This window comes from Miniopterus natalensis, chromosome 4 (genome assembly GCF_054644295.1).
Source record: "Miniopterus natalensis isolate mMinNat1 chromosome 4, mMinNat1.hap1, whole genome shotgun sequence".
In the NCBI taxonomy this organism is placed as follows: domain Eukaryota; kingdom Metazoa; phylum Chordata; class Mammalia; order Chiroptera; family Miniopteridae; genus Miniopterus; species Miniopterus natalensis.
In genome coordinates this window covers 17951976-17979136 of record NC_142084.1, presented here as the reverse complement: position 1 = coordinate 17979136, position 27161 = coordinate 17951976, and the positions used below count along the sequence as shown (strand labels likewise).

General features: G+C 48.3%; 2 protein-coding genes across 4 annotated transcripts in view; both read left to right on the top strand.

The window, feature by feature from the left end:
- KDM3B (lysine demethylase 3B) overlaps positions 1-16953 on the top strand; it is a 61662-nt gene extending 44709 nt beyond the window's left edge. For all 3 annotated transcript variants that reach the window (XM_087816346.1, XM_087816345.1, XM_016203783.2), the window contains 13 exons: positions 1075-1182; positions 2240-2367; positions 3700-3973; positions 4713-4969; positions 7125-7391; positions 8385-8556; positions 8979-9069; positions 9204-9334; positions 9801-9920; positions 11826-11965; positions 12236-12412; positions 13045-13179; positions 15533-16953. In XM_087816346.1, coding sequence (XP_087672472.1) covers positions 1075-1182; positions 2240-2367; positions 3700-3973; positions 4713-4969; positions 7125-7391; positions 8385-8556; positions 8979-9069; positions 9204-9334; positions 9801-9920; positions 11826-11965; positions 12236-12412; positions 13045-13179; positions 15533-15613 — 2081 coding nt within the window. In that variant the 3' untranslated portion in view covers positions 15614-16953. The remainder of the gene's footprint in view (positions 1-1074; positions 1183-2239; positions 2368-3699; positions 3974-4712; positions 4970-7124; positions 7392-8384; positions 8557-8978; positions 9070-9203; positions 9335-9800; positions 9921-11825; positions 11966-12235; positions 12413-13044; positions 13180-15532) is intronic.
- A 1990-nt stretch (positions 16954-18943) lies between these two features.
- Positions 18944-23960, top strand: REEP2 (receptor accessory protein 2). The gene is made up of 8 exons (XM_016203737.2): positions 18944-19019; positions 20604-20676; positions 20951-21027; positions 22557-22677; positions 22901-23014; positions 23384-23531; positions 23623-23753; positions 23838-23960. The coding sequence occupies exons 1-8, from the start codon at positions 18988-18990 to the stop codon at positions 23904-23906; spliced, it is 765 nt and encodes a 254-aa protein (XP_016059223.2). The 5' UTR covers positions 18944-18987; the 3' UTR covers positions 23907-23960.
- Positions 23961-27161: the final 3201 nt, after the last annotated feature.

Below are 27161 nucleotides of genomic sequence, written 5' to 3'. Positions count from 1 at the left end.
AAAAACCATAATGACAAACTACTATTCCCACTAGGATGGCTAAAATTTTTTTTTTTAAATATATTTTTACTGATTTCATAGAGAGGAAAGAAGAGGGGGAGAGAGAGAAACATCAGTGATGAGAGAGTCATTGATTGGCTGCCTCCTGCACACCCGTGACTGGAGGTCGAGCCCACAACCCGTGCATGTGCCCTGACCGGGAATCAAACCCCGATCTTCTGGATCCTGGGTCCACGCTCAACCGCTGAGCCGCGCCCGGCCAGGCAGGATGGCTAAAATTTTAAAAACACAGTACCAAGTGTAGTGAAGATGTGGAGGAACTAGAAATCTTAAACACTGCTAATAGGAATGCAAATTGCTTCCATCACTTTGAAAAACAATAGGCAGTTTCTTATCAATTTCAACATAAACTTAACATAAGACCCAGCATCTCACTTCTAGGTATTTATAAAAGAAATTAAAACATGCCCATACAAAGACTTGTACTTGAATATTTATAGCAGCTTTATTCATAATAGCCAAAAATTGGAAACAATTTAAATGTCCACCAGCTGATGAATGGGTAAAAAATACGGTACATCCATACATACCCTGGAATACCACTCGGCCACCAAAAGGAATGAATTACTGATACATGCAACAGTATGGATGAATCTCAAGATCATGATGCTAAATGAAAGAAACCCAGCACAAATGACTACATACTGTATGCTTCCAGTTATATGAAATTCTAGAAAAAGCGAAACCTTAGTATTAGAAAGTTGATTAGTGGTGGCAAGGGGTTGAGAAAGGGGTATTGACTGCAAAGGGCTCAAGAGAACTTCAGAAAGGGAGATGAAAATGTTCTATATCAAATTGTAGTGTTTATACAACCATATACATTTGTTGAAATTCATTGAAGTGCACTTTGAATCAGTGAATTTATTGTGTATAAATTATATATCAGCGAAAGTTAGTTATTAATCTTCTTTGGCCCATGACAAAATTGGTCTGTAAGGTCTGAAACTCCGACTCACTGAGAGAGATATATCTTGTGACCTCATAAAATAAGTGAAGGCATTTCATTTGTTTCAGAAACAGAAGAGATGGGTGATGAAGAGGTTTTCTCCTGGTTGAAATGTGCAAAGGGACAGTCCCATGAACCAGAAAATCTAATGCCCACACAGATCATCCCTGGCACAGGTAAGGAAATTCCCTTTTTAGATTTGGTGAGGGGGAAAATGTTTAGAGAAAGAATTTATACATCATAAAGTTGGTGAAATAGTCAGTCTGATATTTTTTTAAGCTTTCCCAGATTTCTCTGAGACGTTGAATCTTTAGAGAGGTGTTAGAGTGTATGCAGCCACTGCATACACTTTGCTTCACCTTTCTGGTTGGAGAGGTTACTTTTCCACATATCATTTTACATTCCTATGGTTGGCAGGATCAGTCCCATGCTTTCAGACCTTTGGTTTTAGGCTTGTAAAAATCCAGCTGAAGCTAATCCAAACCTCTTGAATCCACGAAGGAAGTTTAACAGTAGGAATAATTTCATGTTTGTGTCATAGCCCTAGTTTACTTCATTGATTCCTCCAGTCAGTCTGTTCCCAGCTTGCGCACTTCCACTAACAATGCATTAAAGATGGTGAATCTGCAAAATGACTGCCTTAACAAAAGAAAGCTTGGGGGGTGGAGGCGTATCCCTGTGTTCTTTACCCCAGTGCTTCCAAACACAAGGGCTCCCTGAGTGCAGTGGCAGGATGCCTGCTTCCTGCTTTTCCAAGCATTAATTAAAGGTTTGTGTAAAGTTTACATTGGCCTTTTTTATTTTTTTCCTCACTTTTTCTAGTTTTTTGGGGGTTTTTTTAGGTGTAACTTACAGTACATAAATTTCAAGTGTACATTTCAAAATGTTGCCCTGGCCATTGTGGCTCAGTTGATTGAGCGTTGTCCTGTGCACCAAAAGGTCCACTGGTTCAATTCTTGGTCAGGACACATGCCCAGGTTGTGGGTTCGGTCCCCAGTCAGGGTGGGTGTGGGAAGCAACCTATTGATGTTTCTCTCTCACAGTGATATTTCTCTCTCTTCCTGTCCCTTCCTCTCTCTCTAAAATCAATAAAAACATTTTTTTTAAAGAAAAACAAAAACAGTGTTCACATACTCTTCAACATTGAAGTAAACAATTTAAGGTCTTTAGCACAGTACCTGGAACATATGGGCATTCTAATGTTAATTGTTAATATGGTTGTCTTTTTTCCAGCTCTTTATAATATTGGAGATATGGTACATGCTGCCCGGGGCAAGTGGGGAATTAAAGCAAACTGTCCTTGTATTAGTCGGCAAAACAAATCTGTGTTGAGACCTGCTGTCACCAATGGGATATCACAGGTAAAGTGGTGTGTGTGGGTATAACTGAGTGAAGCTTAAGTTCTTAGTACCAAGAAATGCCCCATTTTTATCTCTGTTGTTCCAGGCTACTATAGGATTCCTGGGGAATTAGGAGAGAGGGAAGCATTTTTAGAATGAGCTTAGGAGGAGTTACTCAAGGGATTTTCCCCTGACTGGTACAAGTTTGTCTTGCTTCATCTTTAAAACCAATTCAGGTTTTAGTTGACATATAGCACTAAGAGACTCTTTGCATCTTGTCAAGATTTATACCTTAGAGTCCAGTGTAGGTGAAGAATATAGAAAAGGTTACTAGAACTATAGTTCTCTCTGTGTGCATGGTTACTGTCCTTATGTTGGTACAGGGGACAAAGATATGAAGATTGGCCTGCTGAGCTGGGATCATTCTACCCTGAAAGCAATCCCCAGCCTCAAGAAAGTCAGTGGCTTTCTCATTGCTGTGTCAGAGGTAGAGGGCATTCTTGCTTGATTGTGACTATTTTGAACAAGAGGCTGTTTTTGTTTTTTTAAAAAATACACACTCACACATTTACACAGCTAACAGCTTACATTTGGAGGCCCTTCCAGGAATGCTACTATTAACACATGGTCAATAAGAGACTCAGGGATTAATGCTGAGGGACCTCAAGATATATTTTCAGCCTTGCCAGCGTGGCTCGGTGGTTGAGCATTGACCTATGATCCAGGAGATTGAGGTTCGATTCCTGGTCAGGGCACATGCCCGGGTTGTGGGCTCAATCCCTATAGGGGGGCATATAGGAGGCAGCCGATCAATGACTCTCTCATCATTGATGTTTCCCTCTCTTTCCCTCTCCCTTCCTTTCTCTAAAATTCATAAAGTTATATTTTTAAAAAATTTTTTAAAGATATATTTTCAGTAGAGTTGCCATATTAGAGTAAAATCATGTGGAAAATTCAATAATAGAATAATAAACATTTATTGAGTTTATGTGTGCCAGAAAATATGCTAAGCTCTCTCCATATACTATCTCATTTAATCTTCAGAACAGCTCAGTGAGGTCAAGTTTTGATCACCAATTTGCCATTGCTGAATTTGAGCCTCAGAGATTGCTAAACAAAACCCTGTTTTATTTTCAAGTCTTGTTCACTGCTCTTTCCACAGAACGTAGCAGTTTCTGTCACATTGTAGGACTCAATAAATATATGTTGAATGAATGACTGAATGTACAATTTATGGGATAGTTTCAGATTGTTTTCCCAGACCTATTTAGTGTCAACTAAATGGGTCTGTGTAGGCATCACTTTTGTTCCACAAAGACAGCACTCTGACCATGTTGGCCTTCTGTGCTTTAGCTTCCTAGCATAAACCCTAGTGCCTCTTCTGGAAGTGAAGCCACCTTCTCAGGTGGAGGAGGAACTGCAGCGGTAACAACTCCAGAGCCCGATCCCAAAGCCGACAGCACTGACATCAGAGCCGACGAGCCTCCGAAAGCAGACAGTTTGGCATCAAACAGCAATAGTGAGCTAAAAGCCATCAGGCCCCCTTGCCCTGACACGGCCCCACCCTCCTCTGCCCTGCACTGGTTGGCGGATTTAGCAACTCAGAAAGCTAAAGAAGAAACAAAAGGTGAGATGCACAGAAGCCTCTGCCCTGCCTGTGGGTGGAGCACTTGAGTTTATTCTTGGATTCTTCAGGTTCACACATTACCATCTGCATTTATGAAACATGCCACTTGCTTTCTCTGGCTGATCACATAAAGGGAGGGAATCTCTTTGCTTTCTTTCTAGAAGTGGAGCTTTTTATTAAAAAACACATGCCTGGTCTCTACCCCAGACCTCTAGTCAGAATTGATGTGAGATTTTTAATAAACTTCCCAGATACCTCTGTTATGCAGCTGGGGTTGAGAGCTAGACAGTTTTCAATGGGCACAAGAATCACCTGGGGAATCGTTGAAAATGCAGATTTCTGTGCCCCACCAGAACTATTAAATGAGGATCTCTTAGAGTAAGACCAAGAATCTCCATTTTTAACAAGCACTCCAGGTGATTCCAATACATGTGTTCTGGAGACCCACTTGAAGAAACACTGTCTTAGAAAGTGAGGGAGACGAAAGATGGATGGGAACAAAAGGAAGTTTGAAATCCAGATCTGGAAAAGGAAGGAAGAAGTAGGAGAGCTTCTCCTTGGCCATGAGACCTACCATAGTCATAGCTCATCAGGCTTGGCCCAGACAAACCGTACGTAGTTTGGGGGGCAGGGGAGGGGTGAGTCTTTCCTCCTTCCCAGTTGGCTGATTTTTAGGAGTCATTTGCCTGCTGGGTGTTCCTTATTGTGCCTAATGCTATTCCCGGTTATGTTCTTACAGAAGCAGGGTCCCTGAGGTCGGTGCTCAGTAAAGAGTCTCACTCACCCTTTGGGCTGGACTCGTTCAACTCCACTGCAAAAGTCTCTCCGTTGACTCCAAAGCTTTTTAACAGTCTGTTACTGGGTCCCACTGCCTCCAACAACAAAACCGAAGGCTCTAGCCTTCGAGACCTCCTTCACTCCGGGCCCGGAAAGCTTCCTCAAACCCCCTTGGACACAGGCATACCCTTCCCCCCGGTCTTCTCTACATCCTCAGCAGTAAGTGTCCTCTCTACAACTCTAGCCTTTGCTGCTTTTCCATGAAAGAACCATCAGAGATCTGATAACTGGGTTAGAGGATATGTGGGTGACTTGTGTTCTCTACGTTTTCTGTCCAGCCAACAATATCTTTCTTTACATTAAGTTTGGGATCCTTTTAAATAGTGAACCTCTGGTGCCATGTTAGGAAGTCAGTGGAAATTGAGACATTGACATTTTCAATCATCAGTAGAAACTACTTTGTTTTCTTGACAGACATCAATTTATTTATTTTTTTAACCTAGGCAATACATTTGTATTGTATTCGCTTGGATATCTAACAGACGCCTCAAACCTAACACTTCTAAGACACTCCCGACCTATAAGCCTGCTCGCTCCTCCTTTAGTTTTCCTCTCTTGGTCAGTGGCATCTCCATTCTTCCAGTTGCTCAGCCAAAACTCTTGGAGTTATTTGGGACTCCCCTCTCTCATATTTCATAACTGATCTGTCAGCAAATCCTTTCAGTTTGATCTTCACAATGTATAGAGTCAACTCATTTCTCATCAGCTCCACTGCTTTCCCTCTGGTCTGAGCCAGTGTCCTCTCCTGCGTGAATTTTTGCAGTAAATTCCTTATACAGGTCCTCTTTATTTCTTCCCTTTCCTCTTTGCAGTCTAGTTTTCACAGCAGCTAGATAATCCTTTTAAAATAAAGGGCACGTCATGTCACCGCTGCCTAAAATCCTTCATGGGCTTCCTGTTTCTCTAATAATATAAGCACAGCCCTTTCAGTGGACTTTACAGCTCCACCCTATCTGTGTGTCTTCCCCTCACTTCTCTAACTTCAGCTACCCCCGCCCCTTGTTCCCCCTCTTCCGGCCACACACACCTTCTTGCTGTTCCTTGAGTGTGGCTCAACACGCACCCTCTTCAGAGACTTTGCACTTGTCCTTTCCCCACCTAGAGCTTTCTTGGGTAACCACATGACTTGGGTCATCAGCTTCCTCTCCTGTCTCCCAAAATGTCTCCTCCTCAGTAAGGCTTCTTCTTAGATCACCTATTAAAAAGCCCATCCCACCCCCATCCTCCACTCATATCTGTTTTCTCTACACTTACTATTTTACCGTAGCACTTACTACCATTTGACTTACTGTGTGTTTTATTTATTGCGTGCTCGCTTCTCCTTAAAGGCATTTTTGACTGATTCACCACTGTATCCCTAGTGCCAGAGTTTGATACATAGTAGGTGCTTAGTAAGCATTAACTGAACAAGTGAATTCACAAGCTACGCATTTTTAAAGATACAGTGAAAAATCTCCTTCCCCCGGTGTCTCCCAGCCACCTGTTTCCCTTTCTGGGGGTCGCTATTATTTCATGAGTGTCCTTTCAGTGATATTATCATATGTAGGTAGCTTTTCCCCCCCTTTTTACACAAATGTCCCACATAGTATTTTTCTGTTTTCAGTTTGTATATCTTGAAGATCATTTCAAACAAGTACATAAGCATGTTTCTTATTCTATTTTATGATTAACGGCTGAAATTTGATGAGCTGTGGGTGGCTGAGCCTTGTACACTGTGGGTTATTTGTCTCTCTTGGATAAGTGACTATAAAGAAATTACTTTGGCTCTGTTTATTTTTTATAGTTGCTCCGAGCCCCAGTTTTTATTTTTATTTTTAAATTTTCCCAGGTTTTATGATTATAGGTACTCTATAGAGATAATAGTAACACTTCAGACATAGCAAGATTATCAATTTTACTAAGGCCCAAGTATTGTGGCCCATGGGCACTGCAGCCAGAAAAAAAGTTGATAACCCTCCAAGTAAATGATCATTTTCACTCAGTTACCGTGTTTTGTGATTCCTCTGATCTACATGCAAATACTTAATACAGATTAAGGGCTGAATGCAAAGATATTTCTTAGCTGTCAAATCTCTTGAGGCAGAGGGGATCTTTCTGTACTTTTCTTTCATTAATGTAAAGCAAATACGAAGGATAGGGAAATTTAAGATACTGATTTAATGGGTTCCCCCCTCCAATTACAAAAGACTTTGACTCTTCTGAAATCTAATCAGGTAGATCAGAACGCCTTCTTGTGAATCCAACTGTTAGACAAATGTTTGAATGCTCTTATGCTGCCGCAGTCAGACTTACTTACTGGATTTGTGTCTGGCAGGGAGTGAAGAACAAGGCCAGTCTGCCCAACTTCCTTGACCACATCATTGCCTCAGTGGTAGAAAATAAGAAAACCTCAGACGCCGCAAAGCGGGCCTGCAACTTGACTGATACCCAAAAGGAGGTGAAGGAGATGGTGATGGGATTAAATGTGCTGGACCCCCATACCTCTCACTCCTGGCTCTGTGATGGGAGACTTCTGTGTCTCCATGACCCCAGCAACAAAAACAATTGGAAGATCTTCCGGGAGTGTTGGAAGCAAGGCCAGGTAAGCAAGAATGAGCAGTTCCCTGGGCTGCCTGCCTGGCTGCCTCTCCACCACAGCTACTAGGAGAGCTGCAATTCTGGGAGATCTTTGGCCAGGGAGATTTAGACATAAGTAAGTTCATTGTTGACAGTCTTGCTACTTTGAGTTTTCTTTGATTTTTAAAAATCAAACGATTCCTGAAAATACCTTATGGATTCTTTTATTTTTTAACCTTTTTTTTTTTTTTTAAATATATCTTTATTGATTTCAGAGAGAGGACAGGAGAGGGAGAGATAGAAACATCAATGATGAGAGAGTTATTGATCGGCTTGCCCGCAACCCGGGCATGTGTCCTGACTGGGAATCAAACCCTGATCACCTGGATCCTAGGTCGATGCTTAACTGCTGAGCCATGCCCGGCCGGGCTTCTTTTATTTCTAAGCTGTGTAGCTCTGTGTTCTTAATAGGCAGTTGAAATTCCTGTTAGGTGGTGATCTGGCATTAATGACACCTCTAGGGGAAAATCCTTAAGTGCGATGTGTGGGGTGAGACAAAAGTGGGTGGAAGTGGGTGGTACTTTTCTAGGTAAATATTTCAGGGCCATACAAGTTTTTGTGATAGTGTGATAGCACTGCCTAATTTTTATACTTAAGCAAGTGCTTGAGGAAGGGGGAGGTTGTGGAATTGTCTGGATTTTTCTTTTCATTCTTACTGAGGAAATATTCTGAAAGGCGCATTTGTCAGCTTTTGTCCTCTCACCTCAAAATAGTGATAGATACCAGGGCAACACAAGTGATTTCTATGGCATGCTCCCAGGGTGAGAATCAAGTGTAATGGAGTAGGAGTAGTTTTCATTTGCTATAGCTGACGGGGTGAAATCTATAGATTCTGAAACTGGGAAGGAACAATAAATCATCATGGACAAGAAGAGTTAGCCCCCAGGAAACCCTTCTGTTCCGTCCCTTAACCCTGAGCTGAAAGTATTTCCTAAATGGAATATTTTTGTTTCCATAGCCAGTGCTGGTTTCAGGGGTACATAAAAAGCTCAAGTCTGAACTCTGGAAACCAGAAGCCTTTAGCCAAGAATTTGGAGACCAGGATGTGGACTTGGTGAACTGCAGGAACTGTGCTATAATTTCCGATGTGAAAGTTCGGGATTTCTGGGATGGCTTTGAGATCATATGCAGTAAGTAGCTTTTATATCTAGTTCACTAATGGCAGGCTGGGAAGTAAGCATCTCTGTGTTCAGCCCTGCCCATGGAATAACAACTTACAGCCTCTTGGCAGGAGGAACATTCTTTCCTGGTGCCAGCCAGGTAGCTAGCATGGCAATCACATGACTCCCAGTGCATATATGAACTTAAGCATGTGATTCCACAGTATGTGTGGAGCAAACTTGCACTCTAAGGAAGGGGGCGGATAGAATCTCTCTGAGGTGGAAAATAGAGCATGTACTAAAGCAGTGGGTGAGAAAAGCAGCCCATTTAGTCCATTATGGGAGTTTACAAGTCTGAAAATAAGAGCTTAGTCTCCTAAAACTTGTAGTCACTGGAAAATCAGGCAGCAGCTAACCCAGCAGATGTTTGTAGGAGTGTTTCTGTCTTCCAGAGCGATTAAGGTCAGAAGATGGACAGCCAATGGTGCTCAAACTCAAGGACTGGCCTCCTGGGGAAGATTTTCGGGACATGATGCCAACTAGGTTAGTGAATGACAGTCGGTTATCTTGAGACTTGCTGAAGCCATCACAAAGTCATCACAGAAAAATGAACTTTACCTCTTTCTCTCCCCTCTCCCCCAGTATCAAGTTAAGTCATCTTTCTTGCTTTTCTGTAGGTTTGAAGATCTGATGGAGAACCTTCCTCTTCCAGAATATACAAAACGAGATGGCAGGCTCAATCTGGCCTCTAGGCTACCCAGCTACTTCGTAAGGCCTGATCTGGGCCCCAAGATGTACAATGCATATGGTATGAAAATGAGCCCGTGTTGCCTTTTTGAGCATTACTGTTCCTGTTTCACCCATCAAGGGCGTATAGAGATGATAAGGGGCAGTGTCGGGATGGGGAAGTTAATAGTATCCAGGATGTTTTTAATGTTTGCTTTTTTTTCTAATCCTCATCTGAGGATATTTTTTCTGTTGCTTTTCAGAGAGAGTGGAAGGGAGAGAGAAATAGAAACATTGATGTGAGAGAGACACATCGATTGGTTGCCTTCCGCACACGCCCAGGTTGGGGCCAGGGATTGAGTTGGCAACCGAGGTACATGCCCTTGGTTGGAATCGAACCTGGGACCTTTCAATCCACAGGCTGACACTGTAACCACGGAGCCACACCAGCTAGGGCGTAAGAACATCTTTGAGTATGTTTTCATTTGCAGTGTCTATATGGATTCTTCAAAATATTCTCTCTCACCTTGCATATCTTTTGCCTTCAGGTTTGATAACAGCAGAAGATAGAAGAGTTGGCACAACAAATCTTCACTTGGATGTGTCTGATGCAGTTAATGTGATGGTGTACGTTGGGATCCCCATCGGGGAGGGTGCTCATGATGAAGGTACGATCTCTAGAATCCACTGCTTCAGGATGGTGAGGCATGGCCTTGGGAGTAGAATTGGGTGTCTTCCCCTCAGTCAGGGCCAGTAACTTTTTCCTTTTTTTCTTTTTTTCTTTTTCTTAAAAAAAAATATATCTTTATTGATTTCAGAGAGAGGAAAGGAGAGGGAGAGAGAGAGGTAGAAACATCAATGATGAGAGAGTCATTGATCAAGCCCGCAACCCGGGCATGTGCCCTGACCGGGAATCGAACCCCGATCACCTGGATCCTAGGTTGACGCTCAACCACTGAGTCACTGGCCGGGCCAGTGACTTTTTCTTAAATCTCTACCAGGCCTAATATGTAGTAGGTGCCCAGTGGATGTTGCTAGATGAAGGGAGGTTTTATCTGACCAGTCATTCTCCTGGGAATGCCACCCTTTTCCATTGAGTGTGTAGCACCGCAAAGAGGAAAGAAAGAATGGCAAACCGGCCTGTTGGTCATCAGCCAGATCAGCTGTGGGAAGACAGGTCACTTGCACAGAAATGAAACATAAAAGGGATATTTTGGTGCATTTACACTCCCTGCTATCTCAGTGTAAGATTAATACATGTTAATTATGGAAGTTTTAGAAAACAGAGGCAATTTTAAAGAAGAAAATAAGTAACTCAAAATCTCAAGGTTCAGGGATAATCAGTATCATTACTTTGGTATATTTCCTGCCACACATTTGCTTTTGAGGCTATGCACTTACAGATCCTTCCACTGTTTTGTCCTTTGGGGGATTATAATATATAAGCATTAGAAGCTAGCCGTCTTAACTTGCCAGAGAAGCTTTATGCTTTGTGGCCTTAAATCCATAGACTCCACAGAGTTTTTGTTTTTTTTAAATGTGTTTTTATCGCCCGGCCAGTTGTGGCTCAGTGGTTGGGCATCGACCTATGATCCAGGAGATCTTGGTTCGATTCCTGGTCAGGGCACATGCCTAGTTTGCGGGTTCGATCCCCAGTCGGGGCCAAGCAGGAGGCAATCAATGACTCTCTCATCATTGATGTTTCTATGTCTCTCTCCCTCTCCTTTCTTCCCTCTGAAATCAATAAAGATATATATTATATATATATACACACACAGACATATATATACAGATATATGTATATATATTTTTACTGATTTCAGAGAGAGGAAGGGAAAGGGAAACATCAATGATGAGAGAGCCATTGATCCCCCTGCTGGGGATCGAGCCTGCAGCCCTGGGCATGTGCCCTGACTGGGTGGGAATCAGACCAAGATCTCCTGCATCATAGGTCTATGTTCAACCGCTGAGCCACACTGGCCAGGCAGAATCCATAGAGTTTAGAAGAGGTCTTGAGAAAGGATAGAGTTCATCTATTTGCAGCAGGAAATAATCAGAAATTTGAACATAAGATATTGCCATACAGTTTGAACAGGAAATATGTTTTAAAGGAAAACTATGCCTCTAGAAATGCTGTCTCTCTTAAGAAAGATTAACCTTTATCCGATGAAAGGGAACTTTAGTTCCTGGCAAGGAGTGGGTCCCGCTGGCCGAATTTAAATGCTGACGGAATTTAAAAGCCGTCTTTTAAAGGTTAAATACTCAGAAACCTAAGCATATACGTTTTTTACAGGCAAAAGAAAAGAAACCATTATTTGTACAGTTGATCCTGGAAAATATATGGAGTTTGTATGATGCTGTCTTTTAAATGCTGTCTTTTAAAGGTTAAGGTGGCTCCTCCTATGTTTAGGAAGCTTAGACCTATATGAGTTTTGATTCTTTCATTCTACCTCGTATTACTCCAGAGAAACAAGGGTAGTGGAGACTAAACTTGTTTGAATTAGGCATTTTGCTTCACTCAGAGGTACTGAAATGTCTGGTTACATTGAAAAGTGACATTTTGCTCTTTACAGAGGTACTCAAGACAATTGATGAGGGAGATGCTGATGAGGTGACAAAGCAGAGGATTCACGATGGAAAGGAGAAGCCCGGTGCTTTATGGCACATCTATGCAGCCAAGGATGCAGAGAAGATCCGGGAGCTGCTCCGAAAGGTATGCCCCCAGGTGGACTCCCAGCTCACAGATTAAAGGTCTGGGGGTGCAGAGACAGCCTGCCTAGGGTCTCTTGTGTGGAGTCCCTTTGCATTAAAGACCTATACCTCTTGTCAAAATGCCCCAAAAGCCTGAATCTACACCTAGAGGATGTTGAATAGAATAAAGCAGAAGCTTTGGCCCACCCAGGGACATTGCTGCAACAAGTTGGATTATTGCTAGTAGTAATTTATTGATTTATCTGTCTTTGTATTTTGGTCATGGCTTCAGGTTGGAGAAGAGCAAGGCCAAGAGAATCCCCCTGATCATGACCCAATTCATGACCAAAGTTGGTACCTGGACCAGACCCTCCGTAAGCGACTCTATGAAGAGTATGGCGTGCAAGGCTGGGCTATTGTTCAGTTCCTGGGAGATGCTGTCTTCATACCTGCTGGAGCCCCACACCAGGTGGGTTCCATCTCGGGAGTTGGGCCTCACAGTCCCATGGGCTTCCTTATTTCTCTCTTGCTGATCTGGCAATAGCTATAAATGGCTGGATTAGGCAGATTGCTCTTAAACTACAGTTTATTTTTGGATTTTTAATTTTCTTCTGTGTAATTTTAAATGCTCAATTAAAAAATTTTAAAGAATGGAGACTATTGCCCTAGCCCATTTGGCTCAGTGGTTAGAGTATCGGCCTTCAGACTGAAGGGTCTCAGGTTTGATTCTGGCCAGGGGCACTTGCCTCGGTTGCAGGCTCACTCAGTCCCCAGCCAGGTCAGGGCGAGTGTGGGAGACTACCAATTGATGTGTCTCACGTCAGTGTCCCGTGTCCCCCCCCCCCCCCCCATAAAAAGCAATGGAAAATATCCTTGCTTGAGGATTAAAAAAAAAAAAAAAGGAGACTATTAAAGAAAAAGTGAAAGCCTCAGCTTGGCTCCCGTACCCCTTTTCAATCCCCTGATCCTGTCTTCCTACTGTTAACAGTTTGGTGTATATAAGTATTTCTAAAGTTTTTTAAAACTGTATCATGGGCATTTTGCATGTGTTACTAAATCTCTAATGCCTGATATTTTCCCTCTGTACTTTTTCCTTCCCAGGTGCACAATCTTTACAGTTGCATAAAAGTAGCAGAAGATTTTGTATCTCCAGAACACGTAAAGCACTGTTTCCGCCTAACGCAGGAATTCAGGCATCTCTCTAACACTCATACAAACCATGAGGATAAACTGCAGGTAAATAGCTCCTCCTTCACCCCCACTCTGTCTTCTCGTCTCCTACTTGGCTACATACACAGGAGGCACATTCTGTTTCCTGAGGGCCTTCTCTGGGAGGTAAAACTGTAGAGAGGTGATAAAGGGAACCATGGCTGGGGGTATGGAGTCCTCCTCCCAGGAAGTATTTAATCAGTCCTCCTCTGGTTTGGTGTAGAGAATACTCATGTTTTAACCTAATCATTTATGGTGTAACAGTCTTCTCTTTCTCTGCCCCTGGGAGATAGAATGTTTCAGTGTTAGTAACTGTGACTAGACTGACTTCCCCAGTCAGGTGGGAAAAGCACTGTGACTGTTCTGAAAATGTTTCCAAGAAGGGATATTTCTCTGAAGCAGCTTCTCACAGCAAATTTCTGTGCAGACTCAATTCCTTAGAGCTCTGCTAGGGACTGCAGTCCATGGCCCTGAGAGCAGTGGGGATTGTTTTCCCCTTATAGATCTAAGCCGGACAATCAGATCAGGTTTTTCTCTACACCTGAAGTGGATTTGAACTTTAAAAGCAGAATTTTACTGTTAATGCACTTGGGTGCTTTAGTAGTATATAAGAAGTAAGAATAAAGAAGCAAGATTGTCCAGGCAGAACTTCAGCAATCTGAGTACACAGCCCAGCCTGTCACCTGTGGCCCATTTTGCTCGATCATGCCTGTGGCTCAGGTGTGTCTCCTTTGGTCAATGACCAATGAGGTTGGAGATTTTTTTTGGTTGCTAGTAGATTCAGTCACCTTCAGTCTTGTTCCTTTTTCAAAATTAAAGAACATTTCAACTGTGAAATTCTGATACAAAGTACATTCACATTGATAAATAAATAGGTAATATCGACATTATAGACGTAGTGCCGATATTCAGGCATACGTACTTCAGACCCCACGTCCATTGTGTCTACTTCTAACAGGTCACCTCCAGCACTTCCCATCCTCTGTCACTGCTTTATTTCTTCCTATTGTATTTTTTACTATCTAACATACTTTGTGTTTTATCTGTTGGTTTCTATCCCTACTAGAATATAAGCTACTTAAACTCTACAAAGGTGGAGATTTTACTGTTTAATTCACTGCTTTTCCCTAGCCAATATTGGACGTATAGTAGGTACTCAGTAAATATTTGTTGAATTAATACAAAAAATTTAGTGGAAACCAGCTGGTGTGATTCAGTGGTTGGGTGTCCACCCATGAACCAAGAGGTCGCCCAGTTCTATTCCGGGTCAGGGCACATGCCTGGGTTGTGGGCTTGATCCCCAGTGCGGGTAGTAGCCCATCGATGATGTTTCTCTCTCATCAGTGTTTCCCTTCATCTCTAAAAAAAATCAGTAAAAACGTATTTTAAAAAAAAACAACAAAAAACTTAGTGGAGAATAGCACAAGGGAACTTGTGTGCACATCACACAGCTTAAGAAATGGAACATCGTATATGTACATACACATGTCTCCATGTACTCTTCCCATTCCCTCTCTCCACTTTCCTTCCCCAGAAATAATCACCATCTTGGTTTAAAACTGTCTTTAGGCAATTCACTTTCTTTTAATAGCTTTTACTATATCTTCCTACTTCACACATAATATGTGTTCTTTTAGACAGATTAGAAAATACATATAAGAACAAAAGGAAAAAGTACCCGATAACCCTACGTGCTCACTTGGTTTGCATGCATTCTTAATCACTGCAGGACCTGGGCAAAGTTGTTGACCATGGCACCTGATTTCCTTAGTTTCCTACTGTAAATCGAGGAATAATAATACAATCTATAGATGAGACTGACGAATGTCAGGGATGGAGGAGGGCGGGTGGGTGGGGAGGGAGAGAGTAACCAAAGAATTTATATGCATATATGCACAACCCAAGGACACAGACAATGGTGGGGAGAGGGACTGGGGAGGGGGAAGGGACGGGGTGGAACAGGTCATTGGGGAGAAAAAGGGACATCTGTAATATTTTAAACAAAAATAAAAATTAAAAAAATAAAATCAATAAAAACATTAAAAAAATAAAAAAATAATACAATCTACCTCACAGGGTCATAGTAAGAATTAAATGGAAATCCACATAAAGAGCTTTTAGCAGTAGTGCCCAGCACATAGTAAGCACATAGATGGTGGTGATTATATGACCTTTCAAATGATTTCATCATTCTTAATATAGACGTTGTATCCTTTGTGACTTGTAAATCAGCTTTGGGTTGGATTTGGGAAGTACGCAGTCCTGGTTGAGGGGTTTCCTCATAAGCAATTGGCTTACAGGCAGCATAGAACATACATTTTCATTTGCAGAAGACAACATAGGGCTGCCGTGAACTGACTGTGCTGTCTCCTCTCTCCAGGTGAAGAACATCATTTATCACGCTGTGAAAGATGCTGTTGGCACCCTCAAGGCTCATGAATCCAAACTGGCAAGGTCTTAGGCATGGAGGAAGTCCAAACTCCCCTGTGAAGCAGGTCTTTCACTCACACCTACGGGAACGGCAGGGTTCTCTGCTGGAGCGGAGGCGCTTCACTCAGAGCCAGTGTGGTCAGTATTACAAACTCCAGCCTCTCTTCTCTACGCTGCCTCAACACTGAAGGTTGACACAGGAAAGTCGCACTGTTCACACACAGTTTCAGACTCCAAGCCGAGGGTGCCACATTCCTATCCTGCGGCCTTCTGGGACTCTGAATTGCCTGAACATCACTGGGCTTTCCTGCAGTCTTGTGATCTGGAATATGTGGAAACCAGGAACGTGGGCACGACTTTCTTTTTTTTTTCTCTCGTGCCTAGTTAATTGGGAGTGTTTGGAGGTATGGGGAATCACATAACTGGTACAACTTAGGGGCTAATTGCTTAAACATGCCTGGTGGAAGCCTGACAGTGTCTCTGCACGTGACCTCTGACACAGCCCATCCCAGGAGACAGGGTGAAGCCATTCCCCACAATCTCTCCCATGAACACTGGAGTCTTGCAGGACCCGGGGAGAACCCACTGCTTTTCCCAGGAGGCTCCAGGATTAGGAAACGTGTGTATTTAGTGAAAAATAGGTTTGTAGTGAAATAGTTACTATTTCATGAAAGTAGATATTTTTAGAACTTTTGAAATACCACAGTTGTTTTCCTGGATTATGAGGAAAGGCACATTACATTTAGTCTTCCTTTCAATAAAACTTCTTTGAAGAAATACGATTTTTAGAAATCAACTGTCCATTATAGCACAAAATCAGCCAAAGCAGAATTTAAAAGGATTGGCTTTTTAGGGTTCTTTTAGTTTCTCCCCCTCCCATCTCAGTCCTATCAATCTTGAGGGAACAGCCATCTGAGAAAGAACTTTGTCATGTCTGAGCTGTGGTGTGTCCCACACATACACACACTGGTGACTCCAGGAACCATTTCCACCTATTACCAGCGTTCCCTTGGGACTTCTCTTAACAGTTCCAAATTCGAAGGAAAGTTTGATTTTCCTACATGAGGCTTTTTGTTTTTTGGGTTTTTTGTCCAGAAATATTTCCAGCAAAACTTTCCAACTCAGTGGAGTTTTATTAAGAATTTATTTGAAAATAATGGAATTTGTTGGCCCATGGGTACATTGGAAAATGTATCTGTCTTCTTTCCGCTGTACTGTAGTGCCTGCAGGCTTGTTTATATGTTCACAGTTCCTTTTTTTTTTTAATAAAAGTCATTTACTGTAGAATACTTTTAATTTCACTTTCTGTATTTTAATTTTGTTGAAGGGCTGATTGGGATTTCCATGTTCTTATTAAAAATCTAACAAATCTGTTTGGAGTGGACTAAATTCTTTGCCAGCCATTCTAAAAAGCAAAGTCAGGAAGAGGGTGGGGTTGGAAGTAGAGGGTGGTTCGTTTTCAGATCTTCATTATTTTGCTGCATCTGATTATTACCCTTTGCTTCCAAATTTGTTCCCTATTGGGAGAGGGAAGTGCCAGGTCATTGTGGTTTGAGGGCTTGGGGGTTAGAGGAAAGGAGCCACGTAAGTAAGAGGATGGGAGGAGAGATATGTTTCCCATAGTTTTTACTCAGTGAATGGAGTGGGAAAAGTGGGGTCCTACCTTCCTGGGGCAGTCTTGGGGGGAACTCATGGAGGGTGGCCCGAGCAAGGTTTTGGGCAGTCAGTGGTGGAGTTCCTCAGAGCAGGAGGCCTGGCTGCCCACATGAAACATGTGGCTCCAGATTCACCTTGGAGCTGGTGGGAGAAGACCCAAATGGGGGCCCTAGCCAGGTAGTTCAGTTGGTTAGATCATTGTCCTGCCACACCCAGGTTGCAGGCTCAGTCCCCAGTGAGGGCACGTGTACGAGCCAACCAATGAATGCATAAATGAGTGGAGCAACATGTCAGTGTTTCTTCTCCCTCTCTCGAACGTCAATCAATAAAATAAAAAGACCCAAATGGAATTTATTTTTATCAAGCAGCAATGCAAGTGGCTTGAAGACTTAGGACAGACTGCTCTAATTAGAAAAGGTCTTTTGAAGAGGAAGTTGAAAAGAATAGCAAGAGGGGTCATCAGAGGCCACTTCTCGGGAGCCTGTTGGAAAATATCTTCCAAATAAGCCTGGAAATACAATTATCAGGGTGGAAATAGGTCACTGTGTGGTTCAAAGATACTGAGTTTGAATAGGACCATAACAAATACAGAGCTCTGAGCACGTCCTTTCTGCCCGATGGGCACAGGTGGATGCTGTGATCACCAGGAGGATGACACCTCCACATAAAGGGTAGACGAATGCAGAAGCTTTGAAATAGGAAAGGAAAGGAAAACAAAGGGGAAAGGGGAGTTGTGGCGGTTGGAGCGTTGTTGCTTTGGTGGAAATCAGGAGGCGGGCGAGGGCTAGCCTACATTCTGGATATAAATGTCTTCAGAATTAGGGCATACAGGGCGCCAGTGCTTGCTGATGGGGGTGGAACTGGAGTCCCTGGATCCACCTCCGACCTGGATCCCAGGCCTTCGAAGGCCTGACTCCCCTCCCCAGGGTATTAATCACCTTGAGAGCATAGGGCTCTGCTGCAAAGCCTAGGAACTGACAACCCTAAAAAAAATAAAGCAGGTCAGATTGGGGGATTTTCTTCCAACTGGGGTGGTTGGTGGTGGCTGAGAAAAGGCGGGGTGGACAGGTGCAGCTGTACCTTAGACTTGAGGAATTCTTAGGTAGGTGTCTACAGGGCCTGTGACGGGGGGGCGGTTTCCGAGTCACCGGTTGCCAGAAGCAGCCTATTTAAAGTAGGATCCCTGGGTTCATACCTTAGCTGCATGACACAGTGGTTTTGTGACACTTGGCAAATTATTTACTTGAACCTCCGTAAGCTTCGCGTTTCCTTATCTTTGAAATGAGGGTAATTATAACCTGCGCCTTAGAGAAGGGGCCCGAGGACTCGCAGAAACGATGCTGAGGCTCCGCGCGGGGCCCGCCCGCCGTCAGCGCGGCCGCAGCGGGCCGGCGTCGGGGTGCAGCCGGGAAGGCTTCGGAGGACTTCGGCCCGGGCGTGGGACCCAGGGCAGGTGAAGGCGTGGGGGGGGGGGGGGCGGCCCCGAGGGTCAAAGGCGCATGCCCGGCCGCAGCAGGTGCGGGGGGCGCGGCGGCCTCCCCTTTAAGAAGCGCCGCCGCCCACAGCCGGCGCTGCGGCAGGACCTCCCCTTTAACGGCGGCGGCTGGTTGCTCCGCGGCCCCGCGGCGGCTGCTGCTGCTGCTGCTCCCGCGGCTCCCGCGGCTCCCGCGGCTCCGGCTGCGCCGCCGCTCGACCTCCGGCAGCTGCATCCTCGCCGGGCGGTCCGCGCCCCGCGCCCGCGCCCGCGCCATGGTGTCCTGGATCATCTCCCGCCTGGTGGTGTGAGTGCCGCGGGGGGGCCGAGGGGTACCGCAGCTCGGGGAGCACCCCTGCGGGCTTCAAACCGCAGTCACCTCAGGACACGTCGTCCCTGTCTGGGGTCCCCAGAGACCTGGGGGTGTGGGACCCAGGACGGGGTGGGGGGAACACTGAGGAGCCTGGCAGGCCCGGCTCCGCACCCCTTTTATTTTTAATTTCCCTGCCCCTTCGCCGCCCGCATCGCAGGGGCTGAGCGTCACGGGTGGGTTTTCGGGGGGAGGCGGGCGTGTCCCTTCCCCCGCCCGGCCGCTCAGACCCGGGCCCGCGCCTCGCTGCGGGGACCGGGCAGATGGAACTGCGGGGAGCAAGCCGGGGCCTCCTCCCTCCCACCGGCTGTCGGGGGGCGAAGGCCCGCGCCCCGGCGGCCCCCGAGGGCGGCCTCGGGCGTGGGGAAGCGGAGGAGCTCGGAGGGCGCGCGGGGGCGCGGGAGGGACGGCGCCCAGCCCGGGGCTGTGGAAACCCGGAGGGAGGGCGGGAGCCGGGGCACTGCCGCCTCCCCCAGGCTCCGGGAGGGAACCCTGCGCCCACAGCCCCCGTCCTTGAGGATGCCACCCGCACCCCGTCCCCACAGGCCAGCTGGGACGCGTGCCGCTTCCACAAGGCAGGGGGTCCATGTGGAACGGGCGGTACCCCACACTTCAAGGGGCCGGGCCTCCCCCGGCTCCACGGAGCCTCGGCCAAGCCCTGCCCCCCTCAGGACGCTGGCCCTCAGCTTCGGCCACGGGGGCTGACACCCAGAACCCCCTCCCTGCTGCCTTCCCAGTTCTGCGCTGTCATGGGCTTGCGTCCTGGCTGCCTCCAGACCGGACTCTCCTTCCTCCCTCTCCCATCCCACCCCAGAGGGAACCCAGGGGCCTCATTTCATGTGGCCTTGGGGGCGGCTGCTTCTCTCCTGTCTGGATGAGCCCCGGAGGAGCGAGTCCTCTGAGCGCCTCCCCTGAGCCTGCATGTGCTCGCTAATGGCATCACCACCAGGTCCACTCCAGCCAGGGCCTCGGGTCCAGGGCCCTCCCCGAGGCTGGCCCCAAGAGTGCGTACATGGGGGAATAAACCTCTTGCCCCTGGCGGGCCTCCTGCCCCTATGCCCTCTGCTCCCCGGGGCTCCAGCGGTGCCCCTGCCTGCCAGGTGGAGGGCCCTGTTAGACAGTGTCGGCTTCCCTTGCAGACCTGGCCCTTCCCAGCATGGCCTGAGACAGGGAGGCAGAGGGTAAGGGGCATGGCGTTTGGAGAAGGAAGACACCGTCAAGGCAGCGACTAGACCCCCACTCCCCGTATATGTTTGTGCATAACCAAGGATCATGGCCGAAGGGACCACATTGGACCCTCTGGCCTCTGGGTCTTTCTGTGTCTCAGGGCCTGGAGAAAAAACCAATAGAGGGAGGAAGGGATATCACCTTAGCTGGCCGTGACTTCCATGCTTGTGCATCTTCTGAGTCCCGAGTTCATCAATCCAGCTCCTGTAACCTACCCAGGGATTGATGCAGAGCTGGGAGGGAGAGGCCACTGCTCTTGGCCGAGGGGCCCAGTAACCATGCCTGCCTTTCTAGGCTCATCTTTGGCACCCTGTACCCAGCCTATTCTTCCTACAAAGCCGTGAAGACAAAAAACGTGAAGGAATATGTGAGTGTATGACCCTTCAGCTCCCACCCAACCCATGTGGCAGAGAGAGGGGAGGACAGTGGGTCACATAGATAGGGGGTGACTTTAAACCGATGCTTTTGGCACTAATGAGACCCTGGTTCAAAGGAGATTCCTGTGTGTTCCTTTCCCCCTGCCCGGGTGTGACCCTCAGGCAAAGTTGAGGTCCTGAGTGTCCCTTCCCCTCAGAACACCCAGCATAGTTGGCAGCAGAGGCCCCTCAGGCCCCAGCCAACACCGCCCTCTGCACCCTCAGGTGAAATGGATGATGTACTGGATCGTCTTTGCCTTCTTCACTACAGCTGAGACACTCACGGATATCGTGCTCTCCTGGTGAGGTCCAGCATCCCCTCCCTGCATCTTGGGGTCCAGGGCCTCTGGCTTTCTCCGCCCAGCCAGCCCAACAGAAGATTGAGACCCAGGGTGGAGACCACAGTTCTATGGGTTTCTGGATGCCACATCCCCACCCCATCCAGGCCTAGCTTGATCAGCAGAATACCTTTCTGGTGGCATCCAAAGCACCACAGTAGACTTCAGGAAAGCTGTTTCTGCCAGACTTCCTGTGACCTTCGGCAGGTCACAGCTCTCTAGGCCTCAGTTTCTCTATTTGTAAATGATTCAGTCCTATACACATTGGATGCTTGTACTCAAAGGCATTTTCCAGACACTACTAGACTACATAAGAACACTGTGAGGACAAGGGAGGGAATGTCTTAATCATCTATATATTCACAGCAGGAGCTCAAAAATGTTTATTGAATGGGCAGGTGCGTCTTGTAAGAGACAACTAGCATAGCGCACACAGCACATTGAAAGTCAAGAGAGGAGAGTTTTAGGGAGAGGGAGAGATCAAAAGATGGTTGCGATTGTAGATTACAGTAAGCCTCACTTAACATGGTGGATAGGTTCTGCAACTTTAAGTGAAACCAGCTTTACCACAGGCTAATTGATATAACTAAGAGTTAAGTTTCTACAGCAGCTCATCTGCATTATAACAAAACAACGTTGAGTGGAACAATGTTATTCCAGGACCTGCACCTATGAGAAAAACAGTTTTAGCAGAGGAAGGAAAGCGGGTTGAAAACTGAGGGCAGTGAGTGTAGTTGCCTCTTCACTAACACAGGCAAAGGAGAGAGCTCTGATGGAGGCTTTGTGAGGATGTCAGAGACATGCCTGAAGGAGTTTGTGACCTGAGAAGGGGAACCGTGGCGAATGGAGAATAATCCCTAAAAGCAAGGGGCATGTCTTGGCAGCAAGGGATAGGATCCAGAGCACAGCTGGGGAAGGCCCTGTCTTCATGGGAGGAAAGGGAGCAAAGGGGGTGAGAACACAGTAGGCCCAGAAGGTTAGGGAGCACGCCTTGGTGTTGACCCCAGGACAGAGGAGTAGGGGTTCTTCTGTCAGGGTGACAGGGCTGGGAGCCACTGCTGAGGGGAACTCCCCCACTGGGCTCACTTCTCACCTTCCCATTAGAATCTCAGCTGAGCCCCCGGGCGTGGCTCAGTGGTTGAGCATTGACCTAGGATCCAGGAGATCAGGGTTCGATTCCCGGGTGAGGGCACATGCCCCGGTTGCGGGCTAGGCAGCTGATCAATGACTCTCTCATCATTGATGTTTCTATCTCTCTCTCTCCCCCTCCTTTCCTCTCTCTAAAATCAATAAAGATATGTTAAAAAAAAAAAAAAAAAAAAAGCTCAGCTGAGCTTCTCAGTCCCCTTGAGATTCAAAATGACCAGTCTCCCAAGCCACATGGGGACCCCAATGCACTAGGGGGTGGGGGCTGGCCAGCGTCATGCCGGGCATCAGCACACCACCTGACTCCCTGCCCCGGGCTCTGCCACTTGCCTCTGTCCCCACAACAGGTTCCCCTTCTACTTTGAGCTCAAGATCGCCTTTGTGATATGGCTGCTGTCCCCTTATACCAAGGGCTCCAGCGTGCTCTACCGCAAGTTCGTGCACCCGACACTGTCCAACAAGGAGAAGGTTTGCCCCCACTCTGCCTCCCAGCCCACCCCAGGCCAAAGTAGCCCCATGCCTGCAGCCACATACATTCCTGGCCCCCCAGAACCTGAGGTGACCTGGCCGGGCCCTGGCCTTCTGCAGCAGGCAGTGCCTTTGTCCAGGTGTGAACAAGGGCAGGGCAGGGCCTGGCTCAGAGGGCCTGCCCCACCTCCTTCCCCTTCCTCCTTCCCCTCTGACCCCTCAGGAGATCGATGAGTACATCACACAGGCCCGAGACAAGAGCTATGAGACTATGATGAGGGTGGGCAAGAGGGGCCTCAACCTGGCCGCCAATGCCGCGGTCACAGCTGCTGCCAAGGTGAGATGGGGGCAGACCCAAGCTCCCGGGGCCCCACCTGTTCATCTCGTCCCCCTGGTTAGGTCCTTCTGCTTCCACCTGTCCTCAGGGCTGGGAAGGTTTGGGGCTTGTGCAGCTTGGGGTTCCAATCCTGGCTCTACCACACTCCAGCTAAGTGACTTCCACTCTCCGAGCCAGTTTCCTCATCTATCCAAAGGGAAAGTATGGCCCTAGCCTGTCAGTACCACCTTAGGACTGGATGAGAATAGTGTGGGGAAGGCACTGAGCCCAGTGGCTTCCCAGTGCCCCCCCAGTGCCCCATGGTGACCTCTCTCTCCACCCCGCCCCTTCCCCTGGTTGGTTCTCCCCGGTGCGTGGTGGTGATCCTAGGGCCAGGGGGTGCTGTCAGAGAAGCTGCGAAGCTTCAGCATGCAGGACCTGACCCTGATCCGGGCCGAGGACACACTGCCCCTGCACGGACCCGACAGCCGCCTCCGACCTGGCCCTGGCAGCCTCCTGGACACCATCGAGGACTTAGGTACAGGCTGGGCAGTGGGGCATGAGGGCAAGGAGGTGACCAGGTGGGAGGGACACCCCGACCCCTGTTTTCCTTTCCTCCCCACACCCAGGAGATGACCCTGGCCTGAGTTTAAGGTCTAGCACGAACCAGGCAGATTCCCGGACAGAGACCTCTGAGGATGATGGGGGAGACAAGGCCCCTAAGAGGGTCAAATCCATCAAAAAAGTGCCCAAAGCTGAGGTGAGAGCCGAGAACTTGGGGAGATGGGGAGGGGGTTGTGGCTCCAGGCTGAGCGCTCTCTTGTCTTCCTCCCTCCTCCCATAGCCAGTGGCTTCCAAGACGCTGAAGACCCGGCCCAAGAAGAAGACCTCTGGCGGGGGTGACTCGGCTTGAGGTCCCGACCCCCCAGGCTGCAGAGCCCCTGCTCCACACTGTGCTCATAGCCCATGCGTCTCAGACCCCAGGGCCCCTCAGATGGCTGTTTCTGGTGCCTGGCCAGTGGCCACTTTCTGGAAGGGGTTGGAAAAGAGGAGAGAGCCCTGCTGGGGGTGGGAGTGTGTTGAAGGTAGAGGCTGGACCTGGAGCTGAGGACTGAGTCACCCAAGTAGGTGGGGGCTCCTCAGAGCCTGAACTGCCGTTCTCCCCGCTCCAGTCCTGTTTGCCCACCCAGTGCCTTGCTGAAAACCATGGCCATCCGCTTCTCTGAGGTCCTAACGTGCACCTACTGCTCTCCCTTGGTTTGGGGTGGGGGTGGGGGGGCAGTCATAGGCCAGATGGACCAGAGACAGGCCTGGAGGCACCTGGGGGAGGGAGGGAGTGGGGAAGGCCTCGGGGAACCTGGGCAGGGGCTCCAGGCCACAGCTGTGAGTGGAGCGCAGGGCTTAGTGTGTGCTTAAATGACCAGGGTGGCCAGGCTGGAACTGTAGCTGGGGACATTGGATGAACTGTGTGCTACATGTCCCCACTAAAAAGAGGTGGGGTTCCAGGGGTGTGCATATGAGTGTGTGTGTGTATTTCTGGGGCTAGGGCTGGGAGGATTTGGGGTAAAGGACTTTCCCTCCAGCAGTGATCCCCCACCTTCAGCCCTCCCTCCTCGTCTCTGAGCCTCAGAGGACTACAGCCCACAAGGCAGTGGAGCTCCCGAGGGGCTTCTCACCTCCTCCTCTGTCCTCAATTCTTTTTTGCCTCTTTCCTGCCCTGTCCATGCACTGGGCTCCTCTGCCCCTCAGGGCCCGCTATAGAGGCCCCTGCTGAGCCAGCTGCTTTTCTCCACACCCAGAGGCCGGTCCTCCTTTCCCCCAGGGTCCTCTTCCTGTGCCAAGCAGACTAGGCCCCATGTGAGCAGACCCATGAGAGCCCAGCCTCTGCTCCACACCCTGCCCCAGCATCTGCCGGGATTTCAGTCAGCCAGGAGGAATGTGCGAAGGAGAGAAGGCATTTAGGAGCCAAGGGGCTCCCAACTCAGTGGAGAGTGGATGCTCATTGGACCTCTGGCACTGGATGAGCCAATAAACCAAACTCTGGCACTTCATTAACTTTGGCCTCTGTGCTTTGTTCTTGCCCCACCCCGATCTAGGTGGGAAGGGCCTGAAGTGAGAAGCAGGGCTCAGCTGTGGGAGGGAGGGGACAAGAGGTCAGAATGTGAACACCAGGAGCTCTGGGGAAATGGTTTTGGGTTCAAGACAGAGTCAGGGGACCAACAGGGGTCAGGACTTAAGAAGGGGTAGGGGCCTCAACCTTCTAGGGCCTCCTGCCCTGAGACCCCTCCCCAAATCGATTTTCTGGTACCTCCTGCCAGGTGTAAGCTCTGGGGACAAAGGCCCCATGAGGCCTCCCAGGCAGGGCTGGAAGGTCAGATGGCCATAGGCTAAAAAATGCTACAAAGGCTAAAAAATGTTAGAGGGGGGGGCTGTAAGCCAGAGACTCTGAAAGGAGGTGGATTGAGGAAAGGTGACAATGGGAACCAGCCCCAAGGTTCATCTCTGACCCTGGGAACCAACCAGGAGACAGGTACCCAAGACTGGGGCTAAAGAAGCAGTGCATGTGGCCCCATAAGGGAGGGGCTGTGCTCTGAGCTGCTGGGCTAGGTTGGAGGACAGGAGGGAGACTGCAGGACATGGGGACTGAGCCCTAGAGAGGTAGAGCCAAGGCCATCAGGGACCAAGGGGTACAACTGGCTGGGATGAGACCCTGGAAGGCAGAACTAGGGAGAAGGGAAAGAATGGCAGGGGCGTTGAAGCAGCATCAGAAGAGAAATAAAAGGACAGAGAGGGAGAGATCGAGGGGAGGAGGAGGGAGGGAGAAGGGAGCAGAGAAAGCGCAGCTCAGTCTCCTGGAAGGAAAATGGAGGAGGCAGAGCATGGGCTGGAGTGGGGAGTGCGGGGACCTAGCCCCAGCCCCTGGCCCCAAGGTTGGCAAACTGCCCCTGCACCAGGCTTTTCTCTTCCTTTCCTGGTAGCATAGGGGTATGTCCAGCCACACGTGAGCCCAGCTCAGGAAAGTCAGGACTGAGGCTGCAGGGCCGGTGAGGTGGGAAAAGCCTTTTTCATCTTCCCTGGAATCCCCCAGTGAACAGTCTTTTCGCCATTGGCCTCTGAGCAAATGTGCCCCTTTATCAGAAAGGAGAGGAAGTGTCAGGGTAGAATTCAGGGGGGAGACTCTCTTGTTCTAGATCTCCAGAGAGTAAGATGCTACAGTCTCATGCTAGCAGCTACTAGCCATATGGCCAGTGAGTTAGGCCCTCTCCAACCTAAATCCCATTTACTGCATTACACACACACACACCCACACACACACACACGCACACACACACACACACGCACACGCACGCACACAGTGACTGGTAGCTAAGGAGGTCACCCCAGATTCTGCACTGCCAGGCTCTCCATGCGCATCTGGGTTTCCCTGTGTCAACAGGAACATGCTCAGATTTCTAAGCTCATTGGTCCGTTGCCATGGAAACAATCATTCTCCTAGAACTTGGCACAGGGCCTGGCCACTGTGGTGCAGGGGAGGAGAAGAGAGATGGAGGGTGACAAAAAGAATGAGTGGGAAGTCTCTCCGGAGGAGGCTGGTGAAGCACGTCTGGGTCTAGGTGAGCCCTTGCCACCTCGTCCGCTGGGACCACCTGCCCTCTCCCCTCCGTCCCAGCAGATCCCTCCAGGCAAGGAGAGTGGGGTCGAGAGGTCAGAACAGAGGTGTGTGGCTAGAGCTATGTGGAGGGTGCTCAGTCACTGCCTGGGTCCCCAGTGGGCACTGAGGGATCATTAGCTTTGGAGTGGGGGCTGAGGTCTAGCCCTGTCCCACAGCCAGATCACCTTGGGGACACTGGGCAGCCCTCCGGGCCTGAGGTTTCCGGCTAGAACGGCCTCAAGCCTGGAGCTGCTTCAGCTGTCTCCCTCTCCCTTCCTTCTATGTGTCCCTCATCCGGAGAACCTGCTTAAAATGGGATTTCCAGGCTATGACGTCAGAGGAAAGCCAGCAGCCTTAGCCTGTGCCAGCTCTTTCTTGATTAGTAGAGCTGACCCCAGCCTTGCTCAGCCTCAAGGAAAGAGGGGTAGGCAGAGGAGCAGGGGCCCTGGGCCATATCTGTGGCCATAACGGGGAGAGACTGTTTCCAGGCCGAAGTCCACTGCTGGCTTCCCCACT